The sequence below is a fragment of the Camelina sativa genome, chromosome 10, assembly GCF_030686135.1.
Source record: "Camelina sativa cultivar CO46 ecotype springtype chromosome 10, ASM3068613v1".
Classification (NCBI taxonomy): Eukaryota; Viridiplantae; Streptophyta; class Magnoliopsida; order Brassicales; family Brassicaceae; genus Camelina; species Camelina sativa.
Window position 1 is genome coordinate 2307906 of NC_141889.1, and position 26023 is coordinate 2333928.

General features: G+C 35.3%; 5 protein-coding genes across 8 annotated transcripts; 2 read left to right on the forward strand and 3 right to left on the reverse strand.

Annotated features, from left to right (window-relative positions):
* Positions 1–789: 789 nt before the first annotated feature.
* Positions 790–20106, reverse strand: LOC104716626 (aquaporin PIP2-7). Of its 2 annotated transcripts, XM_010434038.3 has the most exons (5): positions 20082–20106; positions 2054–2443; positions 1660–1955; positions 1177–1317; positions 790–1088 (listed from the first exon to the last, which is right to left on the reverse strand). In XM_010434038.3, exons 2-5 carry the CDS (start codon positions 2337–2339, stop codon positions 969–971), a joined length of 843 nt encoding a protein of 280 aa, XP_010432340.1. In that variant the 5' UTR covers positions 2340–2443; positions 20082–20106; the 3' UTR covers positions 790–968. The 2 variants fall into 2 exon arrangements, with proteins under 2 accessions (XP_010432340.1, XP_087326112.1); XM_087469986.1 differs by lacking the exon at positions 2054–2443 and having other exon boundaries at positions 1660–1983; positions 20082–20099.
* On the forward strand, positions 7052–10037 carry LOC104716627 (catalase-2-like). Of its 2 annotated transcripts, XM_010434039.3 has the most exons (8): positions 7052–7353; positions 7779–7875; positions 7964–8241; positions 8329–9105; positions 9199–9288; positions 9375–9442; positions 9539–9632; positions 9729–10037. In XM_010434039.3, exons 1-8 carry the CDS (start codon positions 7339–7341, stop codon positions 9786–9788), a joined length of 1479 nt encoding a protein of 492 aa, XP_010432341.2. In that variant the 5' UTR covers positions 7052–7338; the 3' UTR covers positions 9789–10037. The 2 variants fall into 2 exon arrangements, with proteins under 2 accessions (XP_010432341.2, XP_087326111.1); XM_087469985.1 differs by having other exon boundaries at positions 7157–7353; positions 9375–9632.
* Positions 10633–12758, reverse strand: LOC104716628 (chloroplast protein FOR GROWTH AND FERTILITY 1). The gene is made up of 2 exons (XM_010434040.2): positions 12169–12758; positions 10633–11694 (listed from the first exon to the last, which is right to left on the reverse strand). Exons 1-2 carry the CDS (start codon positions 12490–12492, stop codon positions 10903–10905), a joined length of 1116 nt encoding a protein of 371 aa, XP_010432342.1. The 5' UTR covers positions 12493–12758; the 3' UTR covers positions 10633–10902.
* LOC104716630 (putative BOI-related E3 ubiquitin-protein ligase 3) lies at positions 15326–16967 on the reverse strand. Of its 2 annotated transcripts, XM_010434041.3 has the most exons (3): positions 16699–16967; positions 16310–16599; positions 15326–16215 (listed from the first exon to the last, which is right to left on the reverse strand). In XM_010434041.3, exons 1-3 carry the CDS (start codon positions 16778–16780, stop codon positions 15694–15696), a joined length of 894 nt encoding a protein of 297 aa, XP_010432343.1. In that variant the 5' UTR covers positions 16781–16967; the 3' UTR covers positions 15326–15693. The 2 variants fall into 2 exon arrangements, with proteins under 2 accessions (XP_010432343.1, XP_019086161.1); XM_019230616.2 differs by having other exon boundaries at positions 16310–16736.
* Positions 20107–22053: 1947 nt separating the features above from the next.
* LOC104719976 (glutathione S-transferase T3-like) lies at positions 22054–25066 on the forward strand. Its single transcript, XM_087469987.1, has 3 exons — positions 22054–22278; positions 22780–22915; positions 23022–25066. Exon 3 carries the CDS (start codon positions 23479–23481, stop codon positions 24412–24414), a length of 936 nt encoding a protein of 311 aa, XP_087326113.1. The 5' UTR covers positions 22054–22278; positions 22780–22915; positions 23022–23478; the 3' UTR covers positions 24415–25066.
* The last annotated feature ends 957 nt before the right edge of the window (positions 25067–26023 follow it).

Here is a 26023-nt window from a genome sequence, read left to right on the forward strand (position 1 = left end):
AATTTAATAAAATAATTCTAAAACTAATTCCTGATTAATTCCCATTTAATCTTTGAGTTTCTTGCTAAGCGCTAGTCGGACGTTAGGCTCCTCTCAATCGCCCGACTAGCCTCTAGCGATTTCTAAAACAATGATAGAACACATTAGCTAAGCGACACGCGGCGAAAAGATTGAGTGCGGTGGAAAAATGGGTTTAATGACTGCTTCCTTGTCTGGTTGTTACAACCCAATTGGCTCCACTTCTTTTTATCCCTTTCCCAAAAACAAAAGGTACTCGCACGAGTTAAAAAAGCCAAGGAAGGGAAAAATAGTAGTAGTTCTTTTTTTTTTTTAATCAACTAGCGAAAAAGTTAAATCATAGCAAATGGAATCCAATTTGCAGATAGATAAATGGGAACACTCGTTTACGCATCCTTCTCGCTCCATCACTCTGATATGACTACACGTGTCTATGACTGAGTGGTTTAAAGATGACCCCGAGGACCATAACAATAACCAAAAGACCCACTATATACCATGTTACGGCCGATTTTTTTTTTTTTCCTTGGAAGCATGTTGTTTGCATTTAAACAGTTCTCCTAACGTTAAGACGAATTATTTTTTTCCCTTGGAATCATGTTGTTTGCATTTAAACAGTTCTCCTAACGTTAAGACGAATTATTTTTTTCCCTTGGAATCATGTTGTTTGCATTTAAACAGTTCTCCTAACGTTAAGACGAATTTATTTTAATCTGGATTGTTCGATATTACGAAACTAATTGTAGAGAAGAAGATTAAATTTCCAACAAAAGGCACACCAAAACTAGACTATTTGAATTTAACAAAAGAGGAACAAAGAAAGAAATAGAATCCATAGGCCCCACTTTCATAATTAACATCTTCCAAACCAGATCTCTCTCATTACACACAAAAGAACAACAAATAATAAAGCATTTTCAAATCTTAAGTTGTTTCTTCACAAACCTTCATTAATTGGTCGCGTTGCTTCGGAAGGAGCCCAAAGCCTTAATTGCTGATGCTCTCAATACGAATTGGTGGTAAATTGCTGCAGCTAATGCTCCCAGGAATGGTCCAACCCAAAAGATCCACTACAAAACCCAAAAACCAACAACATTAGAGACGTGAACAATTAGTATAATTTAACCTAATTTCAGAGATAATCATTAAAGCACTCACTTGGTCATCCCAAGCCTTCTCGTTGTTGTAGATAACAGCAGCACCAAAGCTTCTTGCTGGGTTAATACCAGTTCCAGTAATGGGGATAGTTGCCAAATGCACCATGAATACAGCGAACCCAATTGGAAGTGGAGCCAACACCTAATCCACCAAAGAAAGCACCAAACTTTATCAGTATACACACTGCAGACCCAATTTGAGATAACACAAACTTTTTCATAAAACCCTAACGAAGATTCACTCTATCAGAATCTACACAAACCCATATGAGTTGTAAACAACTTTATCACTAAACTCCAAAAAGATTCAAACTTTATTAAGATCTACACATACCCACGAGATTTTATAATCAAATTTTATAATAAAACTCCTTAAAGATTCAAACTTTATGAGTAAGTATCTACCTACACATATCCATCAAATTTTGTCATTACACACTTTAAAGATCCAAGCTTTTTTGAGAATTCTTAAAACAACACTTACGGGGATGTGAGAGTCACGAGCGCTTCTCTTAGGGTCAGTAGCAGAGAAGACGGTGTAAACAAGGACGAAAGTTCCAATGATCTCAGCTCCAAGAGCAGTTCCGATGTTGTAACCGTCAGCTACGGTGTTAGCTCCTCCACCAAGAGTGTTGTAAGGAGTCTTCATGAAAGCTTTCACGAAACCCACACCACAGATAGCTCCAAGACACTGAGATATCATGTAACCAACAGCTCGAACCAAAGAGACCTTACGAGCTAACAGCAGACCGAAAGTCACAGCTGGGTTAATGTGACCACCTACGAAAGAAAACAAAACCAAGATTAGCTACAAGAAAACGAACTAAACAAGTCAATGATTAGGGTTTTTGTTTGTTTGTTGAGAGATTTGAACTTACCAGAGATACCGGCGGTGCAGTAAACGAGGACGAAGATCATACCGCCGAAAGCCCAAGCGATACCGAGTAAACCAACGCCGTCACAAGGACCGGTTTGCTTCTTGTGGCCGATGACAGTAGCTACAGTGACGTAGAGGAAGAGGAGTGTAGCGACGAACTCAGCGATGAGAGCTCTGTAGAAAGACCAAGATTTGAGCTCTCCCATGTCAAAGAGCGGAGCTGGTGGAGGATCCACGTAGTCTTTCCCATGGTGAGTCTTTCCTTCTTCGCTCACTTCTTTCGACATCTTTGCCTTTTTTTTTCTCTGGTTTTGTTTCTCTCTCTTTCTAGCTTAAGAAGCTATGGAGCTCGAAATGAGTGGTGGTGTGTGACGACGACAGTGTCTCTCCTCTGCCTTTTTAAAGGGAAAGAAAAACAAAACCCTTGTTTCCACCACCATTGGATAAGCCAAGGGGTACTTTCGGTATTATACATTTGTAATAATCTTCTAAATAACTCTGGTATAATCATTATATTTGTACGATTATGGAGTTAATTAGTTAGTGTGATAATAATGGAAAACTTCTAGACATTTTTTCGGGAACTTAAAATTTGTCAGTTGATAACCCCTCTAAACTAACTTAGTAATGTACTGTAATAATTAAACTAGTTACTAAATGTTGTTCCTTAGAACTTTCTAGTTGTAGTTAAATCACTAAACCACAAGGGAGAAAAAGTAATTACTACTAGTACTCTTTGTTTGGTTTTTTGTTTTGGCTGTCACCAATAGTAGTTTTTAATGCATTATTACTGGTACAATAATAGTCAAGTTTTTGTTTTAGTACTATATGATTATAGTGTATAAAATAGCAATCAAAGTGGGGTCTATGTGCATGGCCAAAAAATCTTCTGCAGCTCTGTAAATGTGAATATTTTTTTTCTTACTAATATGGAACAATGGGATAAATACAAAATGTGTTTTAATAAATTAAAAAGGCATGTTTTTTTTTTGTAGGTTTGTTAAATAGTATTTTTTGGGGTTAACAAAACAATTTTGAAAGAGATAAAAAATAAAATAAAAAAAAGTAAGAAGGTGGGTAGGACCAAAAGTGTACAGGTAAGCCATGTGAGGGTTAATGATAGAAATGAGGTGTAAGGTTTTTTCGTCAGGCTGTCATACAACCCCTTCTTCAACGGTTATATTATCAATATATATCTTTGTCTTTTTTTCTTTCTAAATCTTTTTTTGGCAACTTTCCTCTTTTATTTTTTCAAATAAGGTCAAATGTTTGTTAAAATTACAGCTTTGAATTACACAAACAGATGAAGATATTATTTTACTCAACGAACCCAACAAACTACTTTTTTTCGACCGTCTAAAAAAGCAAACTACATGAAAAAGATATGGAAAAAGGAAGAAAATATTATTTGCGGTAATTAAAAGGGAGGAAAATTATGAAAAGGAAGAGTCGAGACTTGTGGTGGGTACCGTTTTTTGAAATGTATAGACAAAACTTCACCGGCAGATGATGATTATAGTCTATTCTGGTTTAAAGCTCTCTCACATTAATGTGGCTGTCCTTTGATATTTGAAGAATGTCGAGGAACTATAAAATTGATTCAAACGTTTTTTTTTTTTTTTTTTAGTACAAGATATGTGGGAGTATAAAAGCTAATGCAAGAACTACCAATCCTTAATTAATAAATACAGCCCACTAACGGATAATACGAAGTGCTAAGTGCTAATCCGTAATGAGTGAGTGTTTTTTTATCTAAAAGCAGACCACCATAATCCATACTTTTTCTTTCGAATTTTGTATAAGCTAAGAGTATGACATTTGTCCTTATCCTCCAGTCCCTAATCACCTTTTTCACTTTGTTAATATATCCCTAGCCGATTATTACTTTATCACTTTGTATAATACGATTGTTAATACTTACTTCACTTTCACGCAAAATGTGATATATAATTATGAATTTACTAAGTAGACCCACGAATAAATTTAGTATTCACATTTACTAACTAGACCCACGGATAAATTTCATCATTCGAGTAAACTACGACAAAAGAAATATATTTGATTTGAAATTATGTTGGCTTTGGTAGAGGAAGTGCCAGGTCGATGTGCAATCATAGAAAAATGATGATTGTTTTCCTCCTCAATGAAAAAAATATGCGTTTTCGTGTAACATAAATATATTTGGGAAATTAGGTAAACATCTTAAATATATAGTATAAATATAAGAAATGCAAATACTAGAACCAGTACACTCATTCGACATTCCAGTTCGAATTACATTTTGAAACTAAACTAGGAGTGAGAGATGGTTCATGCGACCCTAGTTTAGTATAATGTAAAGTCACATTTACGAAAATAAAAATTAAATGGCCATAAGATTTGAGTATTTGTCACCTTTCTTCTAATATAAACACATGTTATATATACTTTGGAAACAAAAGAATAAATACTGGACAGTGCTGGAACATCTAAATATATTCCACTAATTAAAATCTTCATAGTGCAGAAGAGGTTGGGATAATAATACTACTTTGGTTTCGCCCGAAATCAATGCATGTGAGAATGAATCAACCATCATATCTTTTATATGATTTGGCTGCTTATCTTTTAAATTATTAGCTACCTTCAATTTGTAGTTTAATTAAGTTTTAATAAATAGTAAGTTTTAGTCCACAGAGGAATGACCTAACAAAAAGGGCAAAACAAAGCAAAGTAATCTCAAAAACATCCTCGTCACTGTATCTCCACATCAGTTTGGCAAAAGACAGGTCAGATCTCTTCATATTAATCCATACAGCTCATGCCACGTGTATCGTATATCGTAACGGCTAGAACGATCCACACAACAACACATACATGTCTTTTTCCAACCCAAAAAAACAAAAAGATGGTCCTCTTTTTCTTTTAGAATTTTTATTTTGTTCGATTCTCTCTATCCAACGGTCACTAGCTACACTTTGATTTAACGTAAACAACTTTTTCAAATAATCGTTAATATTTACTGTGGATAAGTTACCAATGCTTTTATAGTTCAATTATGCCCTCCAGAAACATGCTTTTAATAAAGCACTTTATTTACATGTTTTTAGTAGAGTAATTAGTTGTAGTGAATGCGTTTATTAATTTTGTGTACGTACCTACCGTACATATGGACCTATGGTAAGCTAACGTGTTATATATGTGTAAGTACTTATTAATTAGCTTTAATTATTCTTTAAATATATAATTTCACATTAAAGAAAACGTAGAACATCCTTCTTCTCGTTCATTGTTTTTTTTTAAGCTAAATCGTACCTTTATATTGCATCTGTCATCTGTGTTTACGTTTTCTGGTTTTCAGTTCAGAGAAATAGTACATATTAATAACATTTTAAAAAATAAATGTTATGTCCGTCTTAGATAAGCACGTTTTAAGAGTATGCTTCTAAAGTAATACGAATTATAATAGGAGTTGGGCTTAGCCCATATATTCTAGCCCATTTTGGTATCCTCACCTTTGCTTTGCTGCTGTCCGGTATCAGCGATATTTCATTTTTATAGCATTTTTTGGGCTATACTCTCTATTCATAGTGGATTCGAATATCTCCTTCTTGTTCGGTCCATTTGATAATAGGGAGAAGATTGAAGAAGAATCTGTGTTAAACATATTTATTTTCATAACTGATCGAACAAAATCACGGGTTTAAATGTGCATGGTCGGCCTTTGTAAATATCTATCTGTTGGCTTTAAAGGCCATTGTAAATATAGGATACATCTTTGTTTTGTTTTGTTGTGCGTACTTGTTGGCTGCCTTAATCCTTATAACCAATAGAGTTCAAAGACCTTTCAAAGGATTACCATGTGGATTACACAGATACATCCTTATAACCATGTTGGCTGCCTTAATACATTGATTCCAGACATTTCAAAGGATTACACAAGTCATCAAATATTATAACATGTTCATAAAAGTCTGATATATATATGCATTCCAGATTCAGATTACATAAAACTTCTGAGAGATCCAGAAGGTTCTGAGGTGGGGCCAATTCGGAACATGATAATCTCATCTCGACACATCTCCCAAGGGACAAAAACAAGAAGTAATAATCAATTCAAAAGGCATATTCTTCCCGCCTGGAGCGTTCACATTAACTCATCATACGTGGAGTCCAACGAAGCATCCACGTCACCCTAAACCATACTAAACCACTTATAAAGGTTTTGTTAGAAGAAGAAGGCCAAAAAAAAATTGAAAATAACATGGATAAGGAACCACACACTCCGTGACGTCCTCATTTATTCCGTATTGCAAAAATATTTATATGTTTTGTCGTCCTCTTACTTGCCTTTGTTACCATAAAAAAAAAAGTTTTTATACAAAATATAATTTTGACAATATCACAATTCACAATCGTGGGTTCAGCTTATCTTACGTTCTCGGGAACCTAAATTCATTCGGATGACATTGTGTAACGTTATCATGTTGAAGGTTTTGGTCGTATTAACCACGTCCAGGTTTTAAGGTTCAAAACTACGAGTAAATTGAGTTTTAAGGAATTCAAAAATATGTTAATAATATAAATTCAGGATCCGGAAAAATACAAACAATGCCATGAGCTTCATCTTTCATAAAACATAGAATCGTTATTTTTTTTCTTTTTTTTTTAGAATCGTTTAAGTTGTTTAAGATCACTTTACTTCTGTTTTCAAGAGCTGACTTTAAGTCTTTAATTACTTAAGCATTATCAATTGTAAATGTGATACTAATTTAATTAGTCAAAATTATAATCAGTTATGTATGTATCAGATTAATCCCATTAAGTTAATACTATAGATAACACATAAGCTATAAACTATTTTCTTATCAATGAAATATTACGTATAACAAAAAAAAAATGTAGTTTTCTGATTTGAATAAAATAGTAGGTAAATCGGTGGTTGGATTAAAAAAAAAACAAAATCTCGTAGTACTGTGATCGTAAATAATAATACTCGACGTTTCCTCAATTTCTTCTCGCCACAATAAATATAATAATATTTGGTATTGCAAAATATTTATCAGCAAAAATAAAATTATGAAAAAACGATAACCTTTAAATAATTCCCCCCCCCCCCAAAAAAAAATAAAAATAAAAATTTAATAAAATAAAAGCATAATAAAAGCGCAAAAGGCAGTAAAGCACACGCCATTTATAAATAAGGGAAGCGAATATTATAATTCACATTCATCCTCATCATCCATCTCCTCGTTTTGTTCAATCTCTCAACCAAACTCTCTCATCTCCCTCTATCAACAACAACTAATGGATCCTTACAAGGTAAACCCCTTCTTTTGCTTTATCTATATCATCACCTCTTCTTCTTATGTGTAATCTTGCCGTCGAAACTGGGCTGAAACGTTATTTATCTTATGCTTTCGGAATTGCACCCTAATTAAGTTCCGTTTCTTCATATACACTCTTATCATCACTGTTAGATTGGTGTCGTCGATTCGGATTTTGACTTTTTTTTTTTTCTAGTCAAATCCGTGAATCCAATTCGACTATTCCATTGCTGTTTACTGATTTTTCCCAAGAAGACCGTGTTCACTTTTTTTTTTAGTCACGGATTTTGCGGTAGATTTATGTCGTCGTCGATATGACGTTATATATAAGATCATTGAGTTTCTCTGATTGATGAATTTGATTTTCTTATTTAATTGAATGTTTGATTAAACCATGGATGATATATATGTATGATGCAGTATCGTCCAGCTAGTTCTTACAACTCTCCCTTCTTCACCACCAACTCTGGTGCTCCTGTATGGAACAACAACTCCTCCATGACCGTTGGACCCCGAGGTAATTTCCTATTCTCTCTATCTTTAACTAAAAGTTTCATTTGTAAAATGTTAAATCTTACACAGCTACACTCATGATTCTTTGGCAGGTCCTATCCTTCTTGAGGATTACCATCTTGTTGAGAAGCTTGCCAATTTCGACAGGGAGAGGATTCCAGAGCGTGTGGTTCATGCCAGAGGAGCTAGTGCTAAAGGTTTTTTTGAGGTTACTCATGATATATCTAACCTCACTTGTGCTGACTTCCTCCGAGCTCCTGGTGTTCAGACTCCCCTCATTGTGCGCTTCTCTACTGTTATCCATGAGCGTGGTAGTCCCGAGACTTTGAGAGACCCTCGTGGTTTTGCTGTCAAGTTCTACACCAGAGAGGTCAGTCTAGTTAATTATAGTTTTTAAAAACATATCTTTTTGAGTTAATGCTTGCAACTAAAGCAAGTGATCATCCTCTGTGAATAGGGAAACTTTGATCTTGTCGGAAACAACTTTCCTGTCTTCTTCATCCGTGATGGGATGAAGTTCCCTGACATGGTCCACGCCCTTAAGCCAAACCCAAAATCTCACATCCAAGAGAACTGGAGAGTCCTCGACTTCTTCTCTCACCACCCTGAAAGCTTGAACATGTTCACTTTCCTCTTTGATGATATTGGTATCCCACAAGACTACAGGCACATGGATGGTTCTGGTGTCAACACATACATGTTGATCAACAAAGCTGGTAAAGCTCACTACGTGAAGTTCCATTGGAGACCAACTTGTGGAGTCAAGTCTCTTTTGGAAGAAGATGCTATTCGTGTTGGAGGAACCAACCACAGTCACGCTACTCAGGACTTGTATGACTCTATTGCTGCTGGAAACTACCCTGAATGGAAGCTCTTTATCCAAACCATTGATCCAGCTGATGAAGACAAGTTCGACTTTGACCCGCTCGATGTGACCAAGACTTGGCCTGAGGATATCTTGCCTCTTCAGCCAGTTGGGCGTATGGTGTTGAACAAGAACATTGACAACTTCTTTGCAGAGAATGAGCAACTTGCCTTCTGCCCTGCAATCATTGTTCCCGGGATACACTACTCAGACGACAAGCTTCTTCAAACCCGTGTCTTCTCCTATGCTGACACTCAGAGACACCGTCTTGGACCAAACTACCTCCAGCTACCAGTCAATGCCCCAAAATGCGCTCACCACAACAACCATCATGATGGATTCATGAATTTCATGCACAGGGATGAGGAGGTACTTGATAATGACAATACTAGTATCTTTTATGTCAAACTTAATTCTAGAATATCATAGTCTTACAGTAAGCTATTGTTGTTGTTACTACAGGTCAACTACTTCCCGTCGAGGTATGATCAGGTTCGTCATGCTGAGAAGTATCCAGCTCCACCTGCAGTCTGTTCTGGAAAACGTGAGAGGGTAAGTTATCAAATCTGTTTTCCTCTGTTTCTGTTTGGCTCACATAAGAAACATGTGTTCTAAAAGTTAGATATCTGTTTCTGCAGTGCGTTATTGCTAAAGAGAACAACTTCAAGGAGCCTGGAGAGAGATACCGTTCCTTCCCACCAGAGAGGTACCAGTTGTCTTTGTTTTTTTTTTCTGATGCCAACTCAATGATAATAGGAAGCTTATGTGTTCATAATGTTTTATGGTTTGGTTTCAACTTCAGGCAAGAACGATTCATCTGTAGATGGATTGATGCACTATCCGACCCTCGCATCACACACGAAATCCGCAGTATCTGGATCTCTTACTGGTCTCAGGTCTGAATTCTCAGTCTTATTTACTCTCTCATTGTGAAGTTTTGTCAAGTTTTAAACATTTTCTGACACTGATTGGGTAAATAATGTGTGAAACAGGCTGACAAGTCTCTGGGACAGAAGCTGGCGAGCCGTCTCAACGTGAGACCAAGCATCTAAAATGAGTGTTTGGCAGTGAAAGATTCTTGATTGGCGTTTGTGTGGTTCTAATTAGCAGAGGAGAATGGGGAGAAAATGAAAAGATGGGAAGAGATCAAATTTGAGATAATACAATCTTCATCTTGTGGATCTTATATGTGCTATGTTTGTAATAGTATGTGTTTTAAAGACCAAAAAAACCTTCTGTGTTGTTGTGACCTTATTTGTCTCTTGTTTTATCAAAATAATACATTATATACATTGAAGATTTATAATCGGTGTAATTTGATGAAAGCTCTTTTTTTTGTCCTTGAACGATCGTGACATGTCTGGTACATTCCTATATACTAACAAGAAAGGTTTATTACACCTGGACGTCAAGAGCTGTCGACGAAGACGTGTTTTTAGTATGCATGTTCTGTACGAAAGGGCAAACCAAGTATGAAACGAAAAAGACAATAAAGGATATAGGATCTTATGTGTGGTTATTAGAGAATTTACAATTGTTGTTAATATGTGTTGCAACAATGGCCACATTTGTATAACGTCGTTGTAGTAAGCGTGGGGTCTTTAGAGTCTATAGATTTGGTTGTTGAATGTGTGATAATCTGACCATTTGGGTTTGAACTCCGCTTTTGACGTTATGACATTAGTAACTAAGTTTGGTTTTGACATTTTTGGGTTTGAATTTGTGACACAGAAAGTTCTCTGTTCAAATGGTATATATACAATAACAACTTAAAAGTAAACATAACGTTACTTTTCTTTCAACGTCATACTATGCTTACTTCGGAGGTGGACAGTTAAATCGTATCAGAATCAGTCTTATGTTTATGTATGTCTAAAAACGATGAGATCCGTAATGTGTCAGCAAGAATACATTCATATTATAAATTATGGTTACATGCAAGCTGTTCAATAATTCAGAACTAGAACCAAACTTCTCTTAAAAATAAGGGTAAAGAAAAAATGGTTTTCGTGTAGAGGGAGTTTCAGAAGCAAGATTACGAGATTGTGTTCGTACAAGCACCAGTAAATTGAATGAACCAAAAAAAAAAAAAAAGACTCTTTTCTTCTATAGAGCTAAAAGGATATCAACTTCTCTCATTTACCTGAAGAAGAAGCTTTTACTTTCTCAGTAGAGGCTAAATCCAAAGAAAGGGCTGATGACAATTCCCAATCCAAGAGCTATAGCCACAAGAGATGAAGCCCAAGTTAGTTTCTCTGTGATCCTTGGAACCTTCTCTTTCAATGCCTCACTACAAGACCCAATAAACGCTGTGTAACTTCCCATAGCGATAACCGTTCCAACCAGAAACATTATCAGAAACGCAGACCCAGCTAACCGAGATGGCAGAGCCAATGCAGGCAAAACAATCATCAGAGCATCCGGTTGTAACCCGTGAACCACTCCAGTTGCAAATGTAGCGAACCCGATCTTCTTCTTTTTGGGCGTTGGTAAGCCCTCTTTCTCTGTTGATACCATGCTGATGTCGGTTTCCAAGGCAACACAAGGTTCTGGAATCTCGGAAGCTTCTTTGATTCCCATAGCACCAATGATGACAAGTGTCAATCCCACAATTCTTGTACCCCAAGTTTGTAATACTTCAATGTGAAGCCGGTCTTTAAGTAACAGAAACAGTAAACCAAAGATGACTTGACCAGCGTCGTGCCCACATCCCCAAAGAGCTCCAACAGCAGCACTTTCCATTTTGCTGCGTCCGATTGAAAGCGGAGCTAAAGCAGCAAGGTGATCAGGTCCTGATAGCGTGTGCAAGCAGCCAGCAAGGAAACCTGTCCATGCACTGGTTAGCCAACCAGTTTTAGCTGCGGTCTGGAAGCTAGCGAAAGCAGGTGGTGCAAGAAGCGGGTTAAGCAAAAGCGCAGCTACTGCAGAGATTAGTATGACCGTTCCAGTAGATAATGTCTGCAAAGAAACACAGATTTGTAAACATCTTGTAAACCACCCCATGTGACTACATAAGAAGGACAGCTAACAAACACAATGTAAACACACAGACAGATCAGCCACTAGTCTTACAAGCTCAAAATAGTTACAGAGCCAAAACCTTTTTTAAGTAGGTTAACAAGAAGCTAAATTAGTTTTGCTCTTGCTCTGGATTTAAGATATACAAGTTCCAAAAAGTCTGGATCTTTTTGAGATTTCTCTAACAAGATAAATCAAGTTCAAAATCAAAAGTATCGTATAAGCTCACGAATCCTAAAACTATGTGAGAATCTGATTCCGTGATTCTTGTAACTGACAGATCAAACCCAACAAAATTGGAACTTTTTTGTAAACAAAACCCCAATAAACCCCAAATCTAATGTAACCCAAGCATCAACATATAAATCCGTAGATTTCTCAATTCCAGTGATCAAAACGCGAAATTGAATTTACCTTTCGCTGCTCAGAAGCCGTCGTCGCGATCCGTTGAAGAACTCCGGGATTAGGTTTGGATTCTTCCGATTTGGGAGACCCATTGAAGGAATTGTTAGTCTTATTAGATACAAGAGGCGTAAACGCTGATGGGTTTTGGAAAGCGTTGCAAGAGATTGAGCTGAGTCGGCGTGACGACTCGGGCCGACGGTGATGATGAGATGAGGAGACAAAGCCCAGAGTCGATGAGCGGAGACGAGGAAGGAAAGGAGAAGTCTTTGTAAAGAATTTGGAAATATAAGAGATTGAGGAAGAAGAAGACGAAGGTTGCAGAAGCCTTTCCATGGCGTCCTTCTCCTTCTACCCTTCTCTCTCGGCGAGTTCTCAAAACTGAAGAGAGGAGAGTACGTGCGCCTTTCTCTGTTTTAAAAGGATATTCGATTTTTTAAATATGGAATTTTTATTTTATTTTTGTTTCTTTACAAATAAAATAATGTAAATTACGAATTAGTAATATTTCTTGTTAACAAAAAAGAATACTGTTATGATATTTACTTTTTTTTTTAATAATTCAAAACTACTGTAAATCTTTTTATTACACACTAATCCACATATGGAATTGGTGAGTTTTTAATACAAAAATGCTAAATTTTGAAGAGTTTTAATTAGGTAAAAAATTCTTATTAGGTTAAAAAAGTTGAATGGACAATTCCCGTATTAAAAAAAGCCGACTCGCCTAAATATTCTTACGTTAATTAGCAATGAGACAAAACAAGTGAACTTTATAAACATGTCATAGTTAGATCGAGCTTTAATACTATAAAAAAAGTTGTGTGTGAAATAATTGATCGAATGTGCATAGAAGTAAGGTCCAAAAAACCCGTGGGATGGGTCTTGTTCCATCGAGTTGTATAAAAATATGTAAACGATTTGGTAAAGTAAGGCCTAGCAATTAAATGATAAAAGAATACTTTACTGTATTTCGTTTGAAATGTCAAATCTTTCGCCTAACAAAAAAGAGAAACGTAAAAGCAAAAATAGGTGTACATGGAATCCAGTCCACGACGCATCCACGTTACTATTTTATTTCCTCGTCTGCTTATATAGACTTTACCTACCTACATTTCCTAATTTCCCTAGTTACATTTTCAATATCTTTATTTTCCTTCTTCTAATATATTCACTCAAATGATCCAGTTTGCAGTAACAAGTTTGTTGAATTAATTTTTATATTTGCAATATAATATATAAATGCAGTAGGTTATTAAACGAAATGGTTTATGAGATTGTAAATGCATCGACGTGGCAAAATATGAAATACGTGAGCAAAATAAACTAAAATCTAAAACAACGTTTTGGATAATTGCATAACAATACCTTCGAATTATTTATATTTTCCCAAGATTTCCTCGCATAAAATAACTACCTGGTCACTCTCTCCGAGCACACGTCGAGCAGTGGCGCACATGTCATAAGTTAAAAAATTACTATCTTTCTCAGAAGAATGACATACAACATGTGTGCACCCCCAGAGACTACACCAACTCTACCTCTACACGATTTAAGTCTTGCTAGTTTTAATATGTGACGACGTATCAGTTCCAAACTTCTTGTTTTTTTTCGATAAAATAGTTGGCAATCTATTGGGGTCCCACTTCGACTAAGGGCCTAGTGTTTGTGGGGACAAATGGGCCGGCCCATGTGTCCATTTGTAATCCAATTAATTACCCAAAATTGTAATCTGTGAGGTTTATTATTTTGGCGGATTAGGTGTGGTTTTTTTACTTTTACGCTTTTCCAGTAAAGAGTCTAAAACTAGCAAGACTTAAATCCGTAACCGTAAATTAAAAAAAAACTCCATTAGAAGCGATAATGACCCCCAAACACCCTACAACGCTAACCACTCTCCCCATCCATAGGACCGCTTAACGTCGATCGTTTATTTTTTATTTTATTTTTTTATGTTCAAATAACATTCGACATTTTTTCAATGAAATTTGTACAAGTAAATTATAGAGATTCTGTTACCGTTTATAGTAGATAAAACAAATTCCATTCAAAATATACCTTACGTCCTTACGTAGTCCTACATTCATAGGCAAAAACAAAAATAAACAATTCCTAATAAACAATACTAATATAGATGAAGAAATAGTACAATGATATATCATATATGAGCATAAATCTATCACAGTTGGGGAAAAAAAATCTAAAGGCAGTCGGGAATATGTAACTATGTAAGCGGTGTATTATATCACATAAGAAATATTGCAAGTCGCTCCATTACAACTTTACAAGTTAAGCAAGTAATCGATATATTTTAATCAAAGAGTGGAAAAAGATTTGTTATACTTATATATAAATGTGGCAATGTGAGCCTAATAATACCAAGGATGGGTTCTCACAAATTACAGAGTTTAATTCTTAGTTAATTGACAAATTGAACGAGGGTACATAATAGTAGTATAGTACGATCTAATATTAGATGCTGATGCATTAAACCAAAAAAAAAGAAAAAAAAAAGTAGATGCTACAGTGCTATTATATTTATAGGTTAGGGTGTGTGTGTCTAGAAACCTAGGGTAGCACAGATCTGTCCAAACAGAGATCGAGAATCCATAAAACGAAGGAAGGGCACAAGTGTTCAATGAAACATGTTTCTGTTTAGGAAAGTGCGAGAACTCAGTCCTATGGTGGTGGTGGTGGCAGGCCAAACTCTGATTCTCCTCTTTTCAATTTTTTTTTTTTAATCTTCAAGTTATTACTATTGTTATTGTGCCCTCTTGTCACTGTACTAGTATTATTGATTATTTCGCAACCCAATACTAATACCCTACAGCTTTATCCATTCCAATACGCGTGTCTACGGGACTCTACTACCACCTCTTTCCTCAACATTGCAACATCAAAACATTTATTATAAATAACACTTTGTAAGCTTTTTTTTAGTTCTTGTTTGTTTCAAAGAAAAAACTATTTGTTTCTACTAATATATATATATTTTTTTTTACCTTTTTTTATATAAACAAACATTAGTATTTGTTTATAATTATTTTTTATTAGGAAGTGTATACTGTGAATAATATATTTAATTGCTAGTAAACAATCTTAAAATATATCTTTGCTCGTGGAATTTGTTTAAAAAAATCATGAAATAGAAAGAATAGCAAATTTAAACTTTTATATTCAAAAAAATTCATTAGAGATAAAGGAAAATATGGATTATGTTCTGGCTTTCTTTTCTCTCCCATTGATAAGAAAAAAACCAAAAAAAAAAAAAAAAAAAAACAAAAAGGTCAAAAGAAACCCTAATTAGAATTTACTTTCTTAATAACCTACCTTTTTTCCTATTCTAAAATGCCTAATTTTACTTTCCCTTTTTTTTCCCCTAAAAATTTCCCCGGAAAATAAACAAAAAAATTACCCTGCCACGTCATCTACCCGGAGTTAAAAACTCTCCGGTCACCGGGATACAAAAACTAGGCACATTCTTCTTCTTCTAAGTTTTTAACCAAACTTTCTCGGGAAAATTTTCAAAGAAAAATCCTAGAAAATAAAGGCTTCGATTCTGTTTTTCTTGGGGGTGTTACAGATCGGACAAAGAACAAGCCCTTCCTCACAATCTGTGCAGCAACAGAGATGCCTACACGGCAGAAACAGAACTCTCGTGACTCCATTAGAACCGCAATTGCAGCAACTACTACTACTACCACTCATCTTCTTCTCCGCCGGAAAACTATCCCCGTCTCCGCCGCAAAACGACCCTTCGTCGTCCACCTCTGCAGCACCAGCGTCGTGACACGTGGCGGCTCTCTCACGGACCTGTTCGAGCGTTGAGTTAAGAGTCTGCACCATAGCTTCGTTCTCACGAGCCAATCTCTGCCACGTTTGATTCTCCGTTTCCATCTTCCTCAGCAGATCCTCGAGTTCCATGTTCTTGCTCAACGCTTTCGACATTTCTTCTTCCTTCTGGTTCATCAAAACCAAAGCTTTGCTTTCCATTTTCCTTAAGATCATCTCCATCTCTCGCTTCTTCTGTTCTTGCAACACATACCTCAGCCTCTCGTTCTGTTTTCAGAAAACAAAAAGATTGAAACTTTATCACTATCCATGATTCCAAAATCGAAACTTTATGGTTTTTTGATTACAGAATAAAACGAACCTGTATCTTGATGAACTGATCGATCTCTTGTTTCTGTTTTTCCATATGAGCGGCTAAAAAGTTCTGAGGACGAGACTGTTGTTGTTGTTGTTGAGGTTGATGATGTTGATGATGAAACAGAGCTTGCTGGTTGAACTCTTTCTGCGACTGGAGATGATTGAGATAAAACTGACCGTTACCGATTCCGATTCCACCATTGTTGTTGTTAACCAAAGAAAACTCAGACCCACCAAACCCGATTTGATTCGCGTTCGAAGCGTTGTAACTCAACTGCGCTTGTATTGCCATCTCTTGGAACAACAAAAAAAAAGAAAAGCTTTGATTTTTGTCTTTTTTTTGTTCCGATCAAAGGACGATGACCAAAGAATAGAGAGGGAGAGAAGTAAAACCGATTAATAAAGAGGAGGAGGGAATCAAAAAGGAGGAAACCGAGTCAGATATATGTGTCTCTGATAAACATATACAATGCATGTAACCTCTCCTCTGCACACACACAATATATATATATATATATATTTATCTTTGTCGATGAGAATAGAAGAAAAAAGATGAAGGGAGGAGTTAAAGTAACTGAAAAAAAGTTAGAATAGGAGTGGCAGAGAGAGATAGGACTTTTTTGTTTTTGGGGTTACTCTAGGTCATATCATCATCTCTTAATGCTTATCTGACAATTAAAATTATTATATATAGAGAGAGAGATGGTTTAAGTATAATATTAGCACTAAAGAAACGACGTACACATGCTGGTTATGTGACTGAACTATCTTTTATCTTTCCAAGGTCAGAGATTTTGCCAGAGCCGTTTTGTCTTTTTATTTAGTACTGCTTTTTAATTTTTTCTCTCTTCAGCTTTTTCGATAATGTGAAAGACAAATATTATATACAAAGTCCAAGTGGAATTATGGCAGGGGCACAGAGTTTTTTTTTTTTTTTTTTTTTTTTTGTATTTACTTCTTAATTTTGCTCTGATTTAAAATTTATTGATAACCTCTGAATTGGTCAGTTGGGTCATCTGGAACGCCTGAATTATTTGATTTTTTTTGTTCTATTTTTTACCACCTTTTTTTAGTCTTTTTCTAATTATGAAGTTTTTTTTTTTGTTTGTAATTTTCTTTAGTCAAACGATGGCTGATTTACCCATTATTTTGTTCTAGAAATGGTTATGCCATTATAAGGAAAACAACAACCATATATACACCAGTTGTTACAAAATCCTTGATGTTAAGGTTTTTTTTTTTCTTTCTTTCTTCTTTTTTCTTGTTGTTATCCACAACCATAGGCTTAAATTTAGATGTGCACAAGGAAAAAAAACAAAATTGGAAAAAGACAATATTTATGTATTACATAATGTATATTTTACAGCTAATTATTCTGGCTCTTAATTAATATATATAAAACAAACATAGACATACTTCTTTTTAGAATTTATGATATTATTATTTGCTGTATATTTAATATATTGAGATATCATAGCATATATATTAATATATTAAGATATCATAGCATAATTTTCATTTTTATCTGGATACTTCTTTGCAATTTTCGAGGAAGTGTATAAATCAAAATAGAAAATTTCAGAGACATTGACTTTTATAAAATGTTTGGTTAACTGAAATTAATTAAAACGCGGTATATTTTAATTTAATTCAAATTCAATGAGATCATAGTATCCAAAATGCTTTCTTTGACTACTAAAATTTCTGGTCAAATATGGTTTAAGAGGTTCTTCACAAAATCACTAAATTGATAATATATTATTGTTTTCTTTAATTTATGTTAAGCTTAAGATAAAGAAAGTGAAATCTATCTTATATGTATCCGTCGCAAATCATTGAGAAATTATTAATATACGTGGAGACCAAAGTTATATATATACACAAAATTTGATTATTTTTATTTGTTTGACTGGATTCAGATTAAGATCCATATTATAAGTGTCCTTTTGTTCATATTTCATTGTTAAGAAAGTGTGGCCATGCGACGGGTTTAGTCTAAGGCGATAAACCCGCAACCGCATTAGTCATTCTTATGGGTTAACCGTTTCAATACCCACACACTTATGATTGTGCATATACTTAATCAGGTCTACTTATATATACAGTACTTTTAACGTCACATATATTGGAAAACATAAAATGGAGCCAAAAGTTCTAAGGTGAGGTGCCATTTGATTCGCTCAACATTATATATATCCTAAGTACCCTAACCGAGATCAATATGCATGCGGGCATGCCTATTATCTTTTGCTACAACATGGAACCATTGCAAAATAGATGCATACCACGTTAGGAAAATGCAACTGTTTATGGTTGTATTAGAATTATTTTCTCTATTTCAGTTTATTTATATAATGGATTGGCTTTTGGACGGTAAGAAAAGAAAACATGGAGAGAAGGGTCCATATTTATGAAGTATGACATAATACATGCTAGAGGAATGGTGCAAACCATGTGATATTTCAACTATTGTGTGTCTCTCATTAATAAGTATTTTTATATTATAGTACATGATTTAGATATTGGATGACTTAGAGACACTTGTTGGCTATTATTGCTATCATCCGAGTGTGTGTCGCCTGTTTCTTGGGAGGTGGATGTGTTGCTTTGTTTCCCCCGCAAAAATTAAAAATTATATTGATATATCAAGAAATAAGAAAAGGACAAAGTACTCACAAGAAACCCCCCCCCCCCCCCCCCCCCCCTAAAATTTCCACCTCTCGTATCTACCGACACGTTTCCGATGCATTGCATCTTCCACATATCCATAACCCAATACTTGCTTAGCAATATATTCACGAATTGTACGACGCTAATCCCACTTTCTTATAACGTTACATTGGGTGATAACTTAGTACACACGTGATGCAAGACCCTTTGAACGTTATATGGACGCCGCTTAATCTTATGGCACCGATAGATCGGCGTGTATTTAATTTGCTTCTCACACACGTAGGGACCGGTGGAAAATTCACCTTTTGGTTTTGGATCTTAAAGAAGTAATCAGGAAAGTAGAAACCCATCACACGAAAATTATATAAACATGTGGTACAATCACTTAAACAACCACAAGATTCGGCCACGAGACTATTGAAACCTAAAGGCTCTCAAAAGCCTAGCAGTATTTTTACATTAATTTTCGAGTCAGATTTAGGCCTTTTCCCCAAATCAGATTATAGTAATAAACAAAACAGTCGCTACAAACTTTACAGTGAAAAAAACATGTTACAATACTTACCCAGTGAGAGCATGTAACTAATGTTTTGGAGAAGTAGTTATTATTAGCTTCAATCGCAATTCCATCCCATTGCTGTTGCAAAATGTGTGGCTGAGCTGCATAGTCTCATTTAATTCATTAGACCTGTATAGTAAGTCGTTTAATTATTTTCGTTTCACATCTGCATACATTTGTTAAAAACAAACAGAGGAGTTGTTGAATTCCTAGCCACCATTAGTTATTACTAATATATACTTTATCTGGCATCATCACTTCGTACCGACCATGTTTGAATGATATATAATCACACGGATACATCATTATGACTAATTATGATATATATAGTTCATTGTTTTCTTATGTAGGTAATTAGTTTATTAGCGAGATGTGTAATTTTGATATCGATGGACGTTAGGAAATTAACGGATGACAACAAAGTGGTCATAAATCACTATAAATTAGGGGCTTCTCGATTATTTTATCGAAAAGTTTCTCGAACGTTTCGTGTTTTGTGGTGAAAACAGACATTAACCTAATTTACTTTTGAAAATCCTTGCACAAAACGACACCGACAACTTTTTGTGTATTTCATCCTAGATGATATTTAAATATCTAAACGAAGCTCGTAAATATTACTCAAGCCGTCGTGTTTACTATGAAATATTTGTTTTAAAAATGCGTGTTGATGTAGCATAATGTAAAAGCATGCCACGGAAAAAAGAAAGAAAGTAAAAGCATGCGTGTATTAAAGCCTTACATTGCGTTCGATCAAATCGTCACATACGCATCGTGGCACACCCACCACTCTCGTTTCCAAAACCAGTTCCAAGATTTTGTCGAATGGTCCAATTCCAGACCGTTTAATACTTATTCTCAAACATTAAACCGAGAACATGTTTCCGTATTTCTAACGTAGAGTGAAATAAATATACTATACTTCAAATTTAAAGTTTAGGTTTCACGCTAAATTATGAATACATGTACTTAAACTTGGGTTTGCGTAAAAAATATTTGAAGCACTTAATAATTAAAGAGACTGTAACTATTACGGGACTGCTGGTATTGTACTGTACGTTTTCGAAAACGCAAAGGAAGCAAAAGTTTTTGCATTTGCCTCTTTGCGTAGCTTGTCTTACTCTTTTGTACCCCGTACAACTGTTATATCACTTTCCTCCATCGCTCTATGTCTTTTTCGTTCATTATCGACTTATCTTAATATCTTATATATATAGGCTTTAGGAGTACTTGTAAAATTCATTTCAAATATGGTTCTATAGTGGGCTTTTTTAAAAAACATTTCATATTTTTTGCATATATGTAATTAGAGTATGGTAAAATTACATAGAAACAATAAAAATCATAAATGTAGCTTACCAGTCAATATACAAAGACTTAAAAGTACCAATATAATTAATTTCATTACTAATTATTTTCCTTGAGAAAGTCTACGGGACAACATAAAATATTGAATAATTTTTGTCTATAGTCCTACCAATTGCAATGATATTGAATCCCTTACAAAGAATACAAATTTCAGTCACCACCTACTACGCAATATTCACACCAAATTTTGTTTATAAATATATATTTTAAAAAATTGTTCGAGAAAGGACTGTGCATCATTATATATCAGCTATAACGTCTCAACATGCAGGCGATAAAATAAGCCTTGGCCCTCGCTGTCGCCAATAGGCGTTTGCTATCGGACTTCGGTACGTTCGGATATCACCAACGGCATTCAAAGCCATATATATACATATATTACGTTATGGCCTATGGATTACCAATATATAAGTATGTACATTACATTTAGACGTACGTTAGAGATTACGTATATTTAGTTATTTACTATATGTATACATAATATACAATACTTGGGTTCGAGTTCCCAGTATGAATGACAACCAAAATATAGTATATATTTCACCGATGCCTACATATGTAAGGTATCATTGACTGCATTACAGATCCTGCATTGTCGCATATGTTGTAAACACATGGTCCATACTCCATCGTTCCAACTGATTACATGATATACAAATCTGTCTATATTGTCCACGTCGATAAATGCCCAAATATATAATTAACTCTTTCACAAACCACACATCTACGATATGGATATACATACAAAGAAAGTTCACGATACAAAACCAGTAAATTATAGATTTCGGAGTTTAGTGAAAACCACTAAATTGGAACACATTTTCTTGATTTTAACTATTACTATGAGAAAATTAATGGGATTAAAAAAGTGATACAAAAAAAAAACGGAGAAAAGAGATTAGGGTTAGACCATGATTATGGGTGGGTTCACGCTGGAGTTCTTAATGTTTTGATGAAAAAAATAAATCAGAAAAAAAAAAAATATAAGATCTCCTCTTATATAGTATACTAGATCATGGGTTAAGAGACTGCTACGTGTCAGCTGTCTGTTGGGCGAACAGAAAATACAAAATGAAAAAAAAAATCATCCGATTGATTTTATTATTTTTCCTCTCTCTCTCTCTCTCTCTCTCTCTCTCTCTCTCGATTGGAATCTCCGAAACAAGAAAACGGTTTGGAATCAGAAGCTTCATGGGTTTGAATCGAAGGACCGAGAATGGTTTGGATTCAGTTGGGAATGAAGAGAAGGCGATTCGATGGGATTGGAGAGAAGAAGATTAGTAGCGATGGCGATTTGGAAGCTAATCGCCAATTGCATGATTCGAGGTTCAGTCGAATAAATTGGAAGAGATTGAAGCAATTGGAATCACAAGGTACGTTTGTTAGTACAATTGCATGAATCACAGATTGTTTTATGATTAGGGTTCTTTGATTTTCGATCTCAAATTAGGGTTATTTGATGTTAGTTAGAAAATTAGGGATTTGCGTATAAGCCTTGTGATTTTGGAGTTGTTATACTTTATCAGATGTTTGATTGAGACTCAAGATGATTTTGTTATGTTATAGAGATCACTGATTCGTATTTTGTTCTGTTTTTGTTGATTATGTAGATGGATATGTTTTTTGTTCTGTCATAGCTTTGATAACCTTGAGTTAAGTATTAATGATTGAGACTCAAGATGATTTTGTTATGTTATAGAGATCACTGATGCCTTTTTTGTTCTGTTTTCATGATTATGTAGATGGATATGTTTTTGTTCTGTCTTAACATTGATAACCTTCGGTTAAGTATTAATGATTGAGAGTTTAGCATTTTGTTTCGTTATAGAGATCACTGATGCGCTAATACACTTATGTTTTTCATGATTATGTAGATGGAAAGACTGATTACAGGAGAAGGATCCGTATTATCAACCAAGACATGAACAAGTACAATAAAGCGAGTACCAATCTCTTTGTTGTCCGGTTTACCAACAAAGACAAGAACAAGTACAATACATTAGGTTGCTGGTGAGGACAATACATCAAGGTTTTGAGTTCTATATCTTTATTTTAGTTAAGCATGTGATGTTTGTTTTTCTTTCTAACTTTTTTTTTTTAATTCATTCTTTAACAGCTTAAAGAAAGCTAGATGATGAGTATAGAGTCCTTGTGTCTATTCGGCCATCAATGAAGGTAATTTATTATCCTTCTCTTCCTTAATTTACTTGGTGTTAGTTTAGGTATGAGTCGATGTCATTGCTTTCGGATGGTGGTTGTGATTAATACGCTTATGTCATTGATGTCATTGCTTTAGTATTTGTTTCTTTGTGCGCTTATGTCACTTGAGGCTTTATTAAATATGTATGTGTACTTGATGGTTTGTGTTAGGTAAAAACTTGATGCTTTGTTAAATATGTATGTGTACTTGATGCTTTGTGTTAGGTAAACACTTAGTTTCAAAATTTAAACCATTTACCAATCTCTTTAACACACAAGTTCTTTCTTTATAAACCCATTACCAATCTCTTTAACCCACAAAAGTAAATAACACCTAAACATTAAAAACCCTTTAGCAATCTCTTTCTCACGATATGGATTCTGACGACTCTGTGAATCCATATCTTCCCTCCTCTAGCTATATGAACCTCTTACACAGCCAACTTGATAACCAAAACCTTGAATACACTCCTCTTGATAGTCCATGTTCTGAAACTCCATCTGAACCTGCATCCCCTCAAGAAAACCGTAAGTCAAGGAATGCATGGTTACCAACAGATGATATCATGTTGGTCAGTGCTTTGCTTAATACTAGCAAAGATCCGATTACTTCCAACCAGCAAAGACTTGCATCCTTTTGGGGGAGGATTGCAAAATACTTTGCATCCTGTCCGAATGCTGATGGTCGGCCAAAGAGAGAGGCGAGTCACTGTAAGCAGAGGTGGGGGAGGATAAACGAATTGGTGTGCAAGTTTGTTGGATGTTATGAAGCTGCAACTAGGGAGAAGTCGTTAGGACAGAATGAAGATGATGTGATGAAGTTAGCATATCATATCTACTTTAATGATCATGGACATAAGTTTACCTTGGAGTATGCATGGCGAGACTTAAGATACAATCAAAAATGGTGTGCCTCCATGTCTATTAAAGGTACTGGAGTGAAAAGGGGAAGAGTGAGTATTGATGGGTCTGAACAGGATGCACACCATCCGATTGATGTGGATGAACCATTGCCCCGTCCTACTGGTGTTAAGGCTGCCAAGGGGAAGTCCAAAAAAAGCTCAAACACCCAACCGATTGATGTGGAGGAAGATGGAAAAGCTAACTTGGAGGTTCAGTTGGAGCGTGTCTCTAGGATGTATGAGATGAAGCAGAAGGACTTTGAATTGAAAGAGAAGGAGTTTGCTATGAAGAAGGAGAATATCAAGTATGTGATGCTTGAAAATCTGATTTCTAAAAAGGATACACTAACTGAATCAGAAAAAGCTCTCAAGGAAAAGCTAATTGATGACATGATGTCATCAGGTTGAATTTTAAAGAATGTAGTGTTTGTATTAACTATGTCATTGTCTTTGTAGTGTTTTATGCATGCGAATGTAGTGTTTTATGTATTCGAATGTTTGTGTCAATTTTAGTGTTTAATGTTTGCGGCTGAAACATATGTGGATGTAATGTTGTGTTTTTTGTAATCGAGTGGTTTTAATTATGTTTCACTTAGTTTATGTTTCATCCGATTGATGTGTTTTAGTTTCAGTTTTGTTTTAGTTTCATCCGATTGATGTGTTTTAGTTTCAGTTTTGTTTGTGGTTTTAATTAAGTATGTGTAATTCTGTTTAAGTTTGTTTAAAGCTGTGTAATCGAATGGTTTACTTACTTCACTGTGTGTTCTGTTTTGAGATGGTGTGTTCGAGATGGTGTGTTTGAGATAAAGTGACATGGTGTGTTCGACCACATGTTCTCATCAGTCCGTGACACACAACAACTCTCATTCTTACAACCTCTATTGTATTTTTGTGTTTCTACCACAAGTTTTTACTAGCTCTTTTGTATTTTTGTGTTTCTACCACAAGTTTTTACATGTATTTTTGTCATTATTTACTTCTACCACATATTATTTGTAATGGTTGTGTACCACATATTTCAAGAACTCAAGCTACATCCTTTTTTCTATATAATGATCAACACTATCAACACTTCTAGACATTCAAGCTACCTCCTTCTCAACACTTCTCAAATTTCAATACCAACCAAAAAAAGCTCTTTCTCTTTAGTTCCCTCTTTTTTTACAATGGCTTCTTCTTCCCATTCTTCTTCCCATAATGATGATGTTGATGACATACTTGATGAATGTTTTAATCAAACATGCGATCAAATCACCAATCATGTATGGCAAAATCTTCTTACTCCACCAATCCAAAGTCAACCACCACCTAAACCAAGAAAAAAGCGAATTTACATTGAAAGAAATAGAGAAGTCGGTCATGACCACTTGTGGAATGATTATTTCAGTGATGCTCCTACTTACCCTCCCAACATTTTCCGTCGCCGTTTTAGAATGAACAAGCCATTATTCATGCGTATTGTGGATAAGCTCGCAAATGAAGTTCCCTATTTTCAACAAAGAAGAGATGCTACCGGAGGGTTGGGTCTGTCGACATTGCAAAAGTGTACCGCAGCAATTCGTATGATGGCATATGGTTGTACAGCTGATGCGTTTGACGAATACCTCCGCCTTTCTCCAAAGGTGGCGCTAATATGCTTGGACAAGTTTACAGATTCAGTCGTAAATTTATTTGGAGATGAGTACTTGAGAATACCCACACCAGCAGATCTTCAAAGACTACTCGACATTGGCGAATATCGCGGATTTCCCGGCATGATAGGAAGCATCGATTGTATGCATTGGGAGTGGAAGAATTGTCCCACTGCATGGAAAGGTCAATACACCCGCGGATCTGGAAAGCCCACAATCGTTTTAGAGGCGGTGGCTTCGTATGATCTCTGGATCTGGCATGCTTTCTTTGGACTACCAGGTACATTAAACGATATCAATATTCTTGACCGATCTCCAGTCTTTGATGATATTTTGCATGGTCAAGCTCCTAAAGTTAAATACAGTGTCAACGGACATGAGTATAA

Coding starts and splice junctions, on each gene's coding strand:
- LOC104716626 (XM_010434038.3), bottom strand. CDS start 2,339: ATGTCGAAAGAAGTGAGCGAAGAAGGAAAGACTCACCATGGGAAAGAC. Junction 1,956..2,053: donor CTGCACCGCCGGTATCTCTG/GTAAGTTCAAAT, acceptor TTTCTTTCGTAG/GTGGTCACATTAACCCAGCT. Junction 1,089..1,176: donor AGAAGGCTTGGGATGACCAA/GTGAGTGCTTTA, acceptor TGGGTTTTGTAG/TGGATCTTTTGGGTTGGACC.
- LOC104716627 (XM_087469985.1), top strand. Junction 9,106..9,198: donor TCATGCACAGGGATGAGGAG/GTACTTGATAAT, acceptor TTGTTACTACAG/GTCAACTACTTCCCGTCGAG. Junction 9,289..9,374: donor GTTCTGGAAAACGTGAGAGG/GTAAGTTATCAA, acceptor CTGTTTCTGCAG/TGCGTTATTGCTAAAGAGAA.
- LOC104716628 (XM_010434040.2), bottom strand. CDS start 12,492: ATGGAAAGGCTTCTGCAACCTTCGTCTTCTTCTTCCTCAATCTCTTAT. Junction 11,695..12,168: donor CGGCTTCTGAGCAGCGAAAG/GTAAATTCAATT, acceptor GTTTCTTTGCAG/ACATTATCTACTGGAACGGT.
- LOC104716630 (XM_010434041.3), bottom strand. CDS start 16,780: ATGCATTGTATATGTTTATCAGAGACACATATATCTGACTCGGTTTCC. Junction 16,600..16,698: donor CTCCTCCTCTTTATTAATCG/GTTTTACTTCTC, acceptor TGTTGTTCCAAG/AGATGGCAATACAAGCGCAG. Junction 16,216..16,309: donor ATCAGTTCATCAAGATACAG/GTTCGTTTTATT, acceptor TTCTGAAAACAG/AACGAGAGGCTGAGGTATGT.
- LOC104719976 (XM_087469987.1), top strand. CDS start 23,479: ATGGATTCTGACGACTCTGTGAATCCATATCTTCCCTCCTCTAGCTAT.